This window comes from Megalops cyprinoides, chromosome 3 (genome assembly GCF_013368585.1).
Source record: "Megalops cyprinoides isolate fMegCyp1 chromosome 3, fMegCyp1.pri, whole genome shotgun sequence".
Classification (NCBI taxonomy): domain Eukaryota; kingdom Metazoa; phylum Chordata; class Actinopteri; order Elopiformes; family Megalopidae; genus Megalops; species Megalops cyprinoides.
The window spans coordinates 20,924,033-20,936,815 of NC_050585.1; the positions used below are offsets into that span (position 1 = coordinate 20,924,033).

Sequence of the window (12,783 nt, forward strand, 5' to 3'; positions counted from 1 at the left end):
AAGCAGTCTCCCCCCTCTGCTCCCCATCTCTCGCATCTTTTCTCCCCCATTCCTCCATCTCTAACTGTATCCCTCCCCTCCTCATCCATCCCCTGCCTCTCTCCCTCCCCTCTCTCTTCCCCCTTCTCCCTCCCTTCCTCTCCCGCTCCCTCCTCCTCTCTCTCTCTCTCTCCCTCTCTCTCTCCCTCTCTCTCTCTCGCGTCTGGTGAAGCAGACACATTGCAGTCACACTCTTGCGCTCGCTGCACCAAACCTACAAATCACAGACTCTGTGGGCGCAGGGCAAGAGAGGAGGGAAAGAGCTGAATGACAGAGAAGCGAATGAGTGGGGACAAAGCAAGCGGCGGAACTGCCGAGACCAGCGTGGACCCGTTTCGGCGAGTCGCTTAACATCTCCGGCTGATTATTCTTCCTCCTCCTCCCAGCCCCGCGTCTCTTCTCCCCCCCCTCCCTCACCTGATGGGTCCCCATGCAGAGCCACTCTCCGTCTGACTGAAATGAACAGAGTGAAAGCCAACAGCTGCTGGAGAAAGGATGCAGAAGATCCTCTCAATGCTGAGGGGAAACTAGACCAAACAGCTGGGAGAAGAGGGGGGAGCGAAGAGGGGAGGGGGGGCAGCGACCGTTTGGGAAAGCCGCTGCTCTCAGTGGAGGACGTAACGCGGATGGAAAAATAGGTTCGTGGGCTTTTCCTCTACTCTACCGCGCTTTTTCTGTGAAGGACAGAGGTAGAGAGGAGAGAGAGAGAGGAGGGGAGGGAGCGAACTCGGCGCACAGGAGCGAACAGATGAGGAGGAAGACAGAATGATAGAAACATATTGCCGGGGTGGATGACGAAAGAAGGGAAAAAAAAAAAAAAAAAACCTACTGTTTTTGAGCCAGCGAGGCTGTAACCATATTGCAGGTTCCTGCTGCCGGGCGATTTGCCCGTTCAGAGATGCAGAGTCTGTCGTCTTTTTATCATGCTGCCGGGAGCCCCTTGGAGGCGCCAGAGCTGGACCGGTCGGCGTAGCCGCGCGTGTTGACGGGAAGAATCAATTGATGTGAGGCCCTTCGAGAGGACAGCCAACTTCAGCAAGTGTCGCTGCCCTGCATCGATCGGCGGATCGAAGCAGACGCGTTTTATAAACATTAGCGTCGGAGGGGTTCAGGGTCCAGCGCGGCGCAGCGATTAGAGAGCCTTTGCTGCTCCTAATCAGGGAGCTGCAGGTTTGAATCCCAGGTGGGGCACTGCCGTCGCACCCTCGAGCAAGGCAGTTAACCAGAGCTGCTTCGGTAAACAGCTGGCTGTGTCACTGGAAAAACATTGAGACCGAATCTCTGCGCTGAACAAACAGTCTGGTCCGCCGGGCACAACGCGTTCAGAGGAGTTTGCTTTTCGCTGCGATTTTAAAACCAAACTGCTGATCAGAACCGATTTTTTTTTTGCTACACACCTGTTCTGGGATCCAAAAAAAACTGTACCCACACCTTTCTGCTCCACGCACCCCCCCCCTCCCCAGCTGTACTTTCACCCCTCCTGGGGACCTCTGTATTTGAGGTGTCAGCAGCGCCCTGAGAGGCAAAAAGGCATGAAAGTAGAGGAGGGGGCGGGCGAGCCAGAGCGCGGGATTGATCTGCAAGAAAGGGGAGCCTCGAGTCCGAGATGCATCCCTAAATAAGAGAGCTATATATGATACAGCGTCAGCCGGCAGGAGCGAGGGGCAGAGAAAGACTGACATCGATCCGGGAGATAAAAGCACAGGAGGGCGATCCGAGGAGGAGAAAGAGGGATGAGGAGCAGAAAGAAGGGAGATAACCAAGGACAAATTATCCTTTCCCTGCGCTGGGCTGCGACGGGTTCAAATATTAACTGCTGTCGCCAGCTCTTACATCTTGTTTTCTCTCCTTTTCACTGAATGGGATTACGGAGGAAGGACCCCCTCCACACCGCTGTGAAACACGAAACCACCGTCTCTCCGCTGAAGGCTGCATGTTGTCCTCTTATGCAACATTTCCCATTTGGGTATGAACACAGCAGTATAAAAGAAAAAGAAAAGAAAAAAATACATTTGACATTTTGTCCCTCTCTGCTGGAGGAAGCCATGGCCATCACTCATATATGAATACATCTGAGATTTCTGTGGATGTTGTGAGCCCACCCCCTCCCTCCCACTGCTGCTAAAGCACGCCAGCTGCACCCAGGAGAGAAGGTGATCCAGCATCTGCCCCCAGAGTAAAGCACTGCCATGTGGACCTGATACACAGCTTACCCCAGCTAGGACACACAAGGTAAAGTATGCACACACTCCCGGCTCTCTCTCTCTCACAGGCGCGTACCAATCACATGCACAAAGTGCAGCCTTCATGTCAGTTTGGAGTGCATGTCATCGAGACGCCCACACGTTTGCCACACACACACACACACACACACACACACACACACACACACAAACGGAACACACACACACACACACACACACACACACTCACGCTCCCCCCCTTGGTCTCTTGCACTCTCTCTCCAACAGTGTGGGCATGCACACTATTCAATTGCACACATCGATACACAAGCGCGCAGACACACACACACACACACAGCTCAACTGAGGTATTATATAAATGAAACTGAATACAATAAAACTGTACTGTTCAGGCAGCATGCAGATTTAACACACACACACACACACACACACACACAGTCTCTCTCCCACCCACTCTCACACACAGTTTGTTAGCAGACCCATGCTAATGAAAGGAATCCTGCAGAGAGCTGGAACTGTGTGACTGAGCCTACCCAACACTAGGCAGTGGCAGTCTGCTGTCAGAGCCGTAACAGCCGAGCAGCTGGAGCCTGTGGTCAGAGCCATAACAGCGAGAGAAGCTGTTACACTGACAAACACTGTGTGTAGCGTTACTGCACCTACAGCACATTTCAAAATGTTGTTTTTAATGGGCCTCGTCCAGCAAAATACGCATACACACAGACAGGTGTGTGTGTCTTCATGTCAACACAAAAAAAAGCCTAAATGTCTCCTGTCTGTTTGTCTCCAGGTCTGTGGATAACCAGGGCTACCATGCCAAACCCCCCACCCCCAACCTCACCCCATGCCCTCACACTTCAAAACCCTTCCAAAAAATCACCATGCATCGCCTCCTTCCTGGATCTTTCATCCGTGAGTGTCCACCCGCCCAAACGTCTTCCGGTCTCTGTCTCCCCAAGGTTGACCTATCCCTCTGCTAGGCCCCTGCACTCCTTGCTCTGGCTGGCCCTGTTGGTTTGGGGGGTGCCAGGAGTGAGGGCGGGCGAGACGTGGGGCATGGTGTCCATCTGCCCGTTCCACTGCGTGTGCCGAAACCTGTCCGAGTCGCTCAGCACCCTCTGCGTCAATAAGGGGCTCCTCTTCGTCCCGCCCGACATCGACCGCCGCACTGTGGAGCTGCGGCTGGCCGACAACTTCATCGTAGAGGTGGGCGGGTCCGACTTCGCCAACATGACGGGGCTGGTGGACCTGACGCTGTCCCGAAACACGCTGCACGCCCTCCGTCCCCTGGCCTTCTCCGACCTGGAGAGCCTCCGCTCCCTGCACCTGGACTCCAACCGGCTGACGGCCGTGGGCCCGCAGGACCTGAGCGGCCTGGTCAACCTGCAGCACCTCATCCTCAACAACAACCAGCTGACCGACGTGTCGGACGAGGCCTTCCAGGACTTCCTGCTCACCCTGGAGGACCTGGACCTCTCCTACAACAACCTGCGGGAGGCGCCGTGGGAGGCGGTGCAGAACATGGCCAGCCTGCACACGCTCAACCTGGACCACAACCTGATCGAGCGCATCCCCGAGGGCGCCTTCGGCGAGCTCTACAAGCTGGCCCGCCTGGACATGACCTCCAACCGGCTGCAGACGCTGCCGCCGGACCCCTTGTTCGCCCGCTCGCAGCCCGGGGTCATCAGCCCCACGCCCTACAACCCGGTGACCAGCCTGAACTTCGGCGGGAACCCGCTGCACTGCAACTGCGAGCTGCTGTGGCTGCGGAGGCTCATCCGGCCCGACGACATGGAGACGTGCGCCACGCCCGCACACCTGGCCGGCCGCTACTTCTGGTCGGTCCCCGAGGAGGAGTTCACCTGCGAGCCGCCGCTCATCGCCCGCCACACCCACCAGCTGTGGGTGCTGGAGGGCCAGCGGGCCACGCTCCGCTGCCGGGCCGTGGGCGACCCCGAGCCGCTGGTGCACTGGGTGTCCCCGGACGACCGCATCGTGGCCAACTCCAGCCGCATCTACTCCTACCGCAACGGGACGCTGGACGTGCTGGTGACGCGCGCCCGCGACGACGGCACCTACACCTGCATCGCCATCAACGCGGCCGGCGAGGCCACCGCCCCCGTGGACCTCCGCATCATCCCGCTGCCCCACCGGGGGAACAGGACCGCCCCCCTCGCCCAGAACCGCGACACGGGCCCCTCTGACATCAGCGCTGGGAAAGGCGGGGGCCGGGAGGGTGCCGGGAACGCCACCGGGGGAGGGGGCGACGGAGGGGCTGGGGGCGAGCGCAGGGTGGGGATCAGGGGGATCACTGCCACCACTGCGGACGTGCACTGGCACGTGGGCGCCGCCTCCCTGGATTACCTGCCCTGGATGTACCAGATCCAGTACAACAGCACTGCCGACGAGACACTCATGTACAGGTAAGCGCACCTGCACCCAGGGACACAACTGCACAGAGACCGCCTCACCGTCCTCGCAGACAGAAATGGCACACGATGACACGGTCTCACCAGCAAAGCCTTAAAATGGCTGTTCATGTAGGCTGTAGACTGCAGAACTCATAGACAGTGGCCATCTTTGCACTGAACATTCAGACAGAAACAGAGAAAGGGGGCTCCAGCAGAGAGCCAGAGACACAAACACTCAGAGCAGGAGTAAATAGAGTGAAGAGTAAATGTGTGTGCGTGCGTGCGTGTGTATGAGAGAGAGAGAGAGAGAGAGAGGACACAGTGGGAAAGAGGGAAGGAGAGGGGAGATGATAAAAATAGAGAAGTGGGAAAATGAAAGGTTGTAAAAAGGTTAAGTAAATATCAAACAGAGAAAGAGCGGCCTTTGAACAGCAGTCTGGCGCGAAGCGGACGAGCACTTCAAACCCCAGAACGCAACACAGCGACTCGGCCTGCACCTGCACTCAGGTGTGCGCAACACCTTTCCACCCCAGTCTTCTGTTTGATTCCGCCCTACCGGGCGCACAGACACACGCACACACACGCGCCGTCGCTCACACCTACAAACGGTATGAGGCTCAGCAGGTAGAACAGGATGACCTTTTCCATATCAGAGAGATGCTTCACCTCCAACAGGATGTGAGTTGACCTGGCAATCTAAAATCACCTCACACACTGCAAAAAAAAAAAAAAAAAACCCAGCTGGATCATCTGCTCTCACGGGACCATAACCATTTTGCTGCTGTAGAGAGAGCCAATTGGACAGCAAGGATCAGAGGGTGGAGTCAGGGCAGGAGATGCCAGTTACAGCTATCGTCTCCACTATAGACCTCGCAGAACTCATCACATAAACATTTAAACCTCCCGTGTAAACAGCCTAAATAATTCAAGGAATCTAAAAATCTATTTATGTACAGTATATGAAGGTAGTTCTGTGCATTATTTATACAAGTCATTATATATTCAAGACTTGGGGCGTACTTCATATTTTAAATTAATATTAAAGTATCGATAACTACACATTAAATTAAAAAAGCCTATTCGTTTTCATTAGCATCCCCCCTGTAAACACTTTACAGAAACACGGTTCAGACCTCCCCCCGCCCCCACTCCCCCGCACCCGCTCAATAACGAACCATCTTAACAGAAACCAAGCGAATTTGTGCTGGAAACACCACAAGGGAAATGTCAGGACTGATGCACTATCAGAAAGCAGGCGCTTTCACTCCATTTCCTCTGACATAACATGGACATGTGACAGACTAAAATCATAAGCACATCCATACATATTTTAGATCGCTTCCTTTACAGACACTGCTACATCGCGAAACGGATTGATATGTGACTAAAACATAAACATATAAAAATCAGAGTGCAAGAGTGAAGCCCCAACTCATAGCTTACAGTCGGTTACACTTCAGAGGAGCCAGGAGAGGAAAAAGGGAAGGGACAGAAAAGAGTGGGGGACAGGGAAGGAAGGGGGGGACAGAGAGATGGAGGGAAGGAGGAGGGAAGAGAGAAAGGGATTGAGAAGGAAGGAGTGAGAGAGTGATAGAGAAGGGGGGGAAGGGAGGGAGGGAACAGAGAGAGAGGGCGAGACAGCACATAAGTGTGCACTTGTCATGCCAATAAAGCCGACCGAACTAAAATTGAATTCAGCAAGAGAGAGAGGGAGAGAGAGAGAGAAAAATAAATGAAAATTTTTAAAACCTTCCCCTAAATGGAATAAAACCCATATCCCTCTGTGAGGAGAAGGCTAAAGGGCAAAAGCTTGTGCAGAATGATTGGTGCTCCCGGGCCTCCTGCAGAAGTGTGGGTAATCTCCCTTTCAATTGCACACTTCACCAGATAGGGCTGCGCGATCTGGGAGAGGACGCACGCGAGCTGTGCTTATGAATGAAGCGCACGCAGGGTCGTCATAACTACCGCGCTCGTTTGTCGGAACGGTCGAAGTGTCTGTTTAATAACGGTCCATATGGCGTGCGGTCAGTGAACCCTGCGGCTGCGGCCGTTTCGCTGGCCACTCCTGTGAGGTATGGCAGATTTGGACAGAGGGAGGGGAGAAGGGGGGGGGGGGGGGCAGGCACAATGCCGAGAGCCCTGTCACGCCTGCAGATCACCAATCCCACCCTCAAGGCGTCTTTGATACCGAATCATTTGAACCGAGGGAGACGACAGGGGAGAGGGGAAGATATTTCCGTCCTCACATCCTTCAGACGCATCAACCACTTTATACTCCAAAAATGACTGCGGGGGGGAGGAGGGCGAACGCGTCTGAACCATCCCTGCCTCGGGAGCAGGAACAGAACATGACTGAGAGCTCATTAGCAGGAGCGGCTCCTGGATGGAGAGCCAGAATGCCTTTCCCGTCCGACTCTCGCTTTTCTCTCTCCATTGTCTTGCTCCTCGTGTGCGTTTTTCCCCCGTGTGCCTTAACTGCTTCTGTGACATGAGCCAACTTGTCACACAAATAAAGCATCTTTTAACTGAATTTAAGAAGGGGGTGGGGGAGGAAGACGGAGAGGGGAAGAAAAGCACGGGTTAATGGAAGGCTAAAATGATTCCATCTTGTTCAAGGTCTGCCTTCATCCAAGAGTCTTCAATTATCTTTCAGTAGTCAGAGCGGTGGGCTGTGATTCATGCGCTGCCTTCTACCAGCACCGCCGTCACAGCCAATCTGTTCAGCGCACCGAGACGAGGGCACCACTTAACAGTCTATATGTTTTTGCAAATGATTACTTCTGCACAGCGTTGAAAATTACTGGAATTTTTTAAACAGCGGCACCGAGCTGAAATAAATAGGACTAGGAGAGTACGAGTAAGAGTGTGTGTCCCCCCACAAGTGTGCAAGTGTGTATGTGCATGTAAATGCGCATGCGCGTATGAGAGAGAGGAAGACGGAACATAAGCAGTTCCTTCTCTTCCTCTTTGCTGAGATTTTTCTCGCTCGACTGCGGGGCATTCATTTCATCTGTATTTACACTCCAAAGTGGCGCTGTCGAGCGATTCCTGGAGTGCACCGCGCCTGCTGGCTCCCGCTCCAGCCTCCCCGCTCTTAATTACTTCATTAGCCCGATAAGTTCCTCGGTTTGATCATTTTTTCACAGAAAGCAAACCATAAATCAGAGCCGGGGAGCGGCTATGTGTCACAGACGCCTCTCTCTCACAGCAGAAGGGGATTTTGGGAAGGTATAAATGAACGGGGCCGATTATCTGATTGGTTCAGCGAGGCCCAGAGAATCGGACAGGAAAGAGGCCGGCGTGCAGGCCCTCCCTACAGGAATCCGTCAGACTCCCCACTGTAAAGACCACCACCATTCCTGCCCCTCAGGAAGCCGCTCCTCATTACCTTGGTTACCACACTCAAACTGCAGATCTGATGCATTAGCTTTGTACTGTCTCCCGCCTCCCCGCTCAGCACGACCTTATCCCTCTCTCTCTATTTCTGTCCTCCGCCAGAATCCTGCCTTCCACCAGCGACAGCTTCCGGCTCAGGAACCTGGTGTCGGGCGCGGACTACACCCTCTGCGTGCTGGCTGTGTTCGACGACGGGATCACCTCGCTGTCCGCCACCAAGGTTCTGGGCTGCGCACAGTTCAGCACCAAGGACGACTTCCCCAAGTGCCGCTCGCTGCAGGCGCACTTCCTGGGCGGGACCCTGAGCGTGCTGGTGGGCGGGGCTGTGGTGGTGACGCTGCTGGTGTTCACCGTGGCCGCCATGGTGCGGCACCACCGGGCCTGCGGTCACCACGACGACGGCGGCAGCGCCGGTGGGGACGAGTCCGGGCAGGCGGGCTCCTCGCTGTCCGCTAAGGCAACGAGCGTGTACTCACAGACCAACGGCGATGGCGCCATGATGATGGTGGTGCTGCCTAATGTGACCCAGCTGCCCCCCAAACCTAAAAGCAAACACAAATCCAAAGCCCCGCCCAAACCCAAGAACCTCACAGAGCCGTACGGGGGCGGGGCTGGGGGCGGAGATGGGGGCGGGACCAGCCTCACCATGGCTGTGCCAGAGAAACGGTTCCCACCCTTCACTCCGGAGAGCGAGCGTGTGACCCTGTACTACACCCCTGCCCACACCTCCGCCACCCTGCCCTACAGACTGTCCCGGGCCGGTAAGACCAAACCGCGACGTCCCGGGGTGGTGAGCCAAGGTGCGAGCAAGGAGGATGCGACAGACACGGGAGGGGCCTGCCCTGAACCCAGAACCCTGCGCGCCAAGCGCAGCTGCTCCTTTGACATGGGCGAGGTCGCCACGACGACCTGCTACAGCTACGCTAAGCGGCTAAGTGTGATCTGGACGAGGCGGAGCCAGTCGCTGCATGGCATGCTGGTTCAGTGTGCCTCGGCCGCCAGCACATCCAGCAGCGGCAGTGACCACCACACGCATGCGCTCACACGCGGCTACCTGCATGCCTATGGCGGCTCCGACTCCGGATCCAGCGCAATCACCAACGGTGAGGAGCTGGAGGAGAGCGTGGTGTAGGAGGGGCCGAACCGAGGCATGGAGAAACAAGCAAAGAAAGGGAGAGCGAGAGAGAAAGAGAGCGAGAAAGAGAGAGGGAAGAGAAAGGGAAAGAGAAGGAGTGAGGGAGAGGGAGAGAGGGAAAGAAGGAGAGAGGGAGAGGAAGAGAGAGGGACAGAGGGAGAGAGAGGTAGAAAGGTGGATACAGACTGGGCATGATTGAGAAAGCAGAGAGGACAAAGAGGAGATTCAGAAAGAGGAATGAAAGAGGGATGAGAACACAGAGAGGTAGAACAATGAAACTGATCAGTTTACACAAGGGCTGGAGAGACAGAGGAGTGAAAGTGGAGAGAGAAAGATGTGGAACAGAATGAGATGTGAGAGGATAAGAGGAGCACCACAGACAAGAGGAGAGGCGAAAACGAAAGAAAGACTACGAGAAAGGAAAACAGTGAACAAGACACGCAGCCCCCAGCAGAGCCAAACAGCCTATCAGAGGCCAGCTTTGTGCTTGGACTATCTTTTAAATGAAACCGGCACATGTACTCCATGAAGAGGAAATGTCAGGAGAAACAGGCAGGGAAAGGAATGCACTGAGTCAAAGTTGACTTTGGTATCGGCAAGATCAATTTAACAATCAAGGAACTGCTTAAAGGAACACTACTGCCACCATGAATCTACTATGAATCTACTATGGACTTTGATCACTCAGTAGCAACCACAAGAAAAAAACAGGAAAAAACAAACCAAGGGTCCAAAAAACAAACAAAAAAAGGACAATTTAACCCTTCTAAGAACCATCCTATTTCTTTTGTGACCATGCTTTTTGAGAAAATTATCAAACATGAAGTGGTGTGATTTTGTTTAAATCTCCAATGCTATAATTACTAGCATTACTCAAGCCCAGTAACTGTATATAATATTCATAACTGTGCAACACTCATGGCCACAACAGCAACTCAAATTCAATTAATCATTGAGCGTTTTGTCTTAATTTGCCAAAGTAAACATTGTTATGTTGACCTGATTTTTCTGCGTACAGAAATTAAAATGGATTACTCTGAGAGAGTTCTCTGTATATGGTTGCCCTCCCTGACTGTACACGAACTGCAGAATTGAGGTTCGACTTCTGACACAGGCCTAAAGATGACACCATATCATACCCAGATATGACCAACACTGACACTACAATACAAACTATAGCCCAACCCATTGTGTGATGTCATTACTGCTCATGGACCTTGTAAACAAATTTTTTTGTTTAAATGTTAAACTGAAACGTGTCTGAAGAATGACAGTATTCAAAGTGAGATTAAATAAATCCTACTCTCAAATGATAAAACACAGTGATTTTGCTGGTTATTTCTGGCTGAAAACGGGTTAAGTACAAACTCAATGCCATGGTGACTTAACATCACAACAGCATTCAAGTCAAGCAGAAACATTTAGAATTCCCTCCGCGTTGGGCTGACGAGGGTGTGAGACAGGGACAAACTCAACTCAAATTGGAGTAACTGGACTGAGTGAGAGAGGCCAAACACAAAGACCAATCAAATCTGATTGAAAATTCTTAAGAGTGCTCTGAGTGCTTTAACAGATCATATTCCATACAGACAACTCAACATGCAGGAATGGGAGGTCCTCAAGAGAAACACCTCCATTTCAGTGTGGTGCAAAATTACATTAATCATATTAAAGGATGAGATGAGGGGGGGTTAAACATCTCCTTGTGACAAACAAACAGAACTTTATTATATTGACTATTTTTGGTGGACTGGATAATTGCTCTAATGAGAGAAATGTAAGATGTAACCATGCACATTTTCATCTTCATATTTCCCATAACATACAGTGCAGTGAAAATGTTCTCTTGAACAAACACATGACGTATGGTTCATAACGGTACAGCAAAAAAAAAAAAAAAGAATCTGACTAAATGACTGGGCTAATGAAGTAATTAAGAACAGAGGTTGAAGCAAAAAAAAAAAAAAACAACCCACACACACACACAAACCCCTGAAGGAGGGCTTGTTAGCCCTGCTGTAAAACATGAACAGAGTCTGAAAATCTCTAATTAGCTGGAACCTACTGCTCTTACTGCTATATTTATTACTTACAGATGAGTTTTATCCATGCTGGACCTGCACGCTGCCAGCACAGGACAAAAACACAGCACAAGCACCCACACACACTCTCACACACACTCACACACTCACTCATTCACACACTGACTCACACAAACGCACACAAACACAAACACACACACAGAGGACCATGAAAAAAAAAAAACTCTGGAAAGATTACAACATTTGCATTACGTGTTGAAGAATGAGCACAAGAGGCACAGACTGGCAACAATCTGCAGCTCAGCACAAACGTCGCCCACACACACAAGCAAACACACAGACATTCACGCGGGCACGAGACGCACTCTCCCCCATCTCAGCTCTCTGAAGGACACCTCAGTCATGCTCTATATCCCGGCACACACTGAGTCAGTCACACAGCACCGTCCTACATATCAGCGAAGTACGACAGAAATGTCTACCTTCTGCGAGAAAATCGCTTGAACGTGGGAAACACATTTCCTGGAATGCTTTTCATGGTACCCTTGAGGGAAGGCCTGACCCAGCATTCTATAACATCACAACGGCAGCTCGACGTCATTAGCCAGGTAAAGACGGGAGACTTTGTGGTCTGCAGGTGCTTTAAACTTCCAACATGGGACTCATCTCCTCTGCTGGGGTGTCCGCCATTGGAGATGAAAATCGGCACCTCTGGGTTTTGTGAAGGCCGAAACCTCACAGCACGCAGGAAACGGGGCCATTAAAGTGTTCCTCCTCACCTCGCCCTGACCCCCGCTGGCCCCCTGTGAGACAGAGCTGCTAAGCGAATGTTTTGACATCTTCACCTCGCTTCAGTGCCCCTCTCCCGCGCCGCGCTCGCTCTCCAGCCTCATCAGCGCACAGCGAGAGGACGAGAGCCGCCTCCACCCGAGCTCCGCTCTCTCACCTGCGCTCACCGGCGCTGTTCTCTCACCTGCTAACCTCCCCGCGCCCCCACCCTCACCCCGCCCTCACGCTCACCCCCGCCCTCGCCCCGCTCCGGATCTGGGGCGGGTGAGGAGACCGCGGCGCTGCGGCCCGGGCTGTCGGCCGCCCCCCAGGCGTCAGCTTTCACACGGCGTGAATGCGGAAAGCCCCCAGACCTGACAGACGCGTGAGGAATGCCGATAAGGACCGCGGCCCAGCGGGGTTCTGCACGAGCTTTGAAAAGGGTTTAAACTGCAGAGAAGGGGCTTTAATTACCATTCTTTCCCCTTTGATTTTCTCAGGCAGCTCTGATTGAAAACTCGACATTATCCGTCACAGACTGAGGCAAATCAGGCATCGTCTCCCAAATCAGGGCACATGCGCACAGCACAACACGCCACACAATCACTGCGTTCCACTGGACAGCACAGCCTGCTGCGCACTGCGCACGCTCACACGCCCGTGTGGGACTGCAGCTGCATTCTGGCAAGAAGACTCCCCACCCCCCGTCCGCATGTTCATGCGGATCTGCAGCCTTTCACCCTCACTCCAGTGCCTCCTGTTCCCGCCTAACTGACCCAGTCCAAACG

The 12,783-nt window shown here is 53.1% G+C and overlaps 2 protein-coding genes across 2 annotated transcripts in view; one reads left to right on the forward strand and one right to left on the reverse strand.

Annotated features, from left to right (window-relative positions):
* Positions 1 to 12,783, reverse strand: part of LOC118775736 (pyruvate carboxylase, mitochondrial) — an 88,314-nt gene that overhangs the window by 21,262 nt on the left and 54,269 nt on the right. The gene's annotated exons all lie outside the window — the stretch shown is intronic.
* Positions 204 to 9,272, forward strand: LOC118775737 (leucine-rich repeat and fibronectin type-III domain-containing protein 4-like). The gene is made up of 3 exons (XM_036525794.1): positions 204 to 2,271; positions 3,034 to 4,666; positions 8,153 to 9,272. The coding sequence occupies exons 2-3, from the start codon at positions 3,057 to 3,059 to the stop codon at positions 9,180 to 9,182; spliced, it is 2,640 nt and encodes an 879-aa protein (XP_036381687.1). The 5' UTR covers positions 204 to 2,271; positions 3,034 to 3,056; the 3' UTR covers positions 9,183 to 9,272.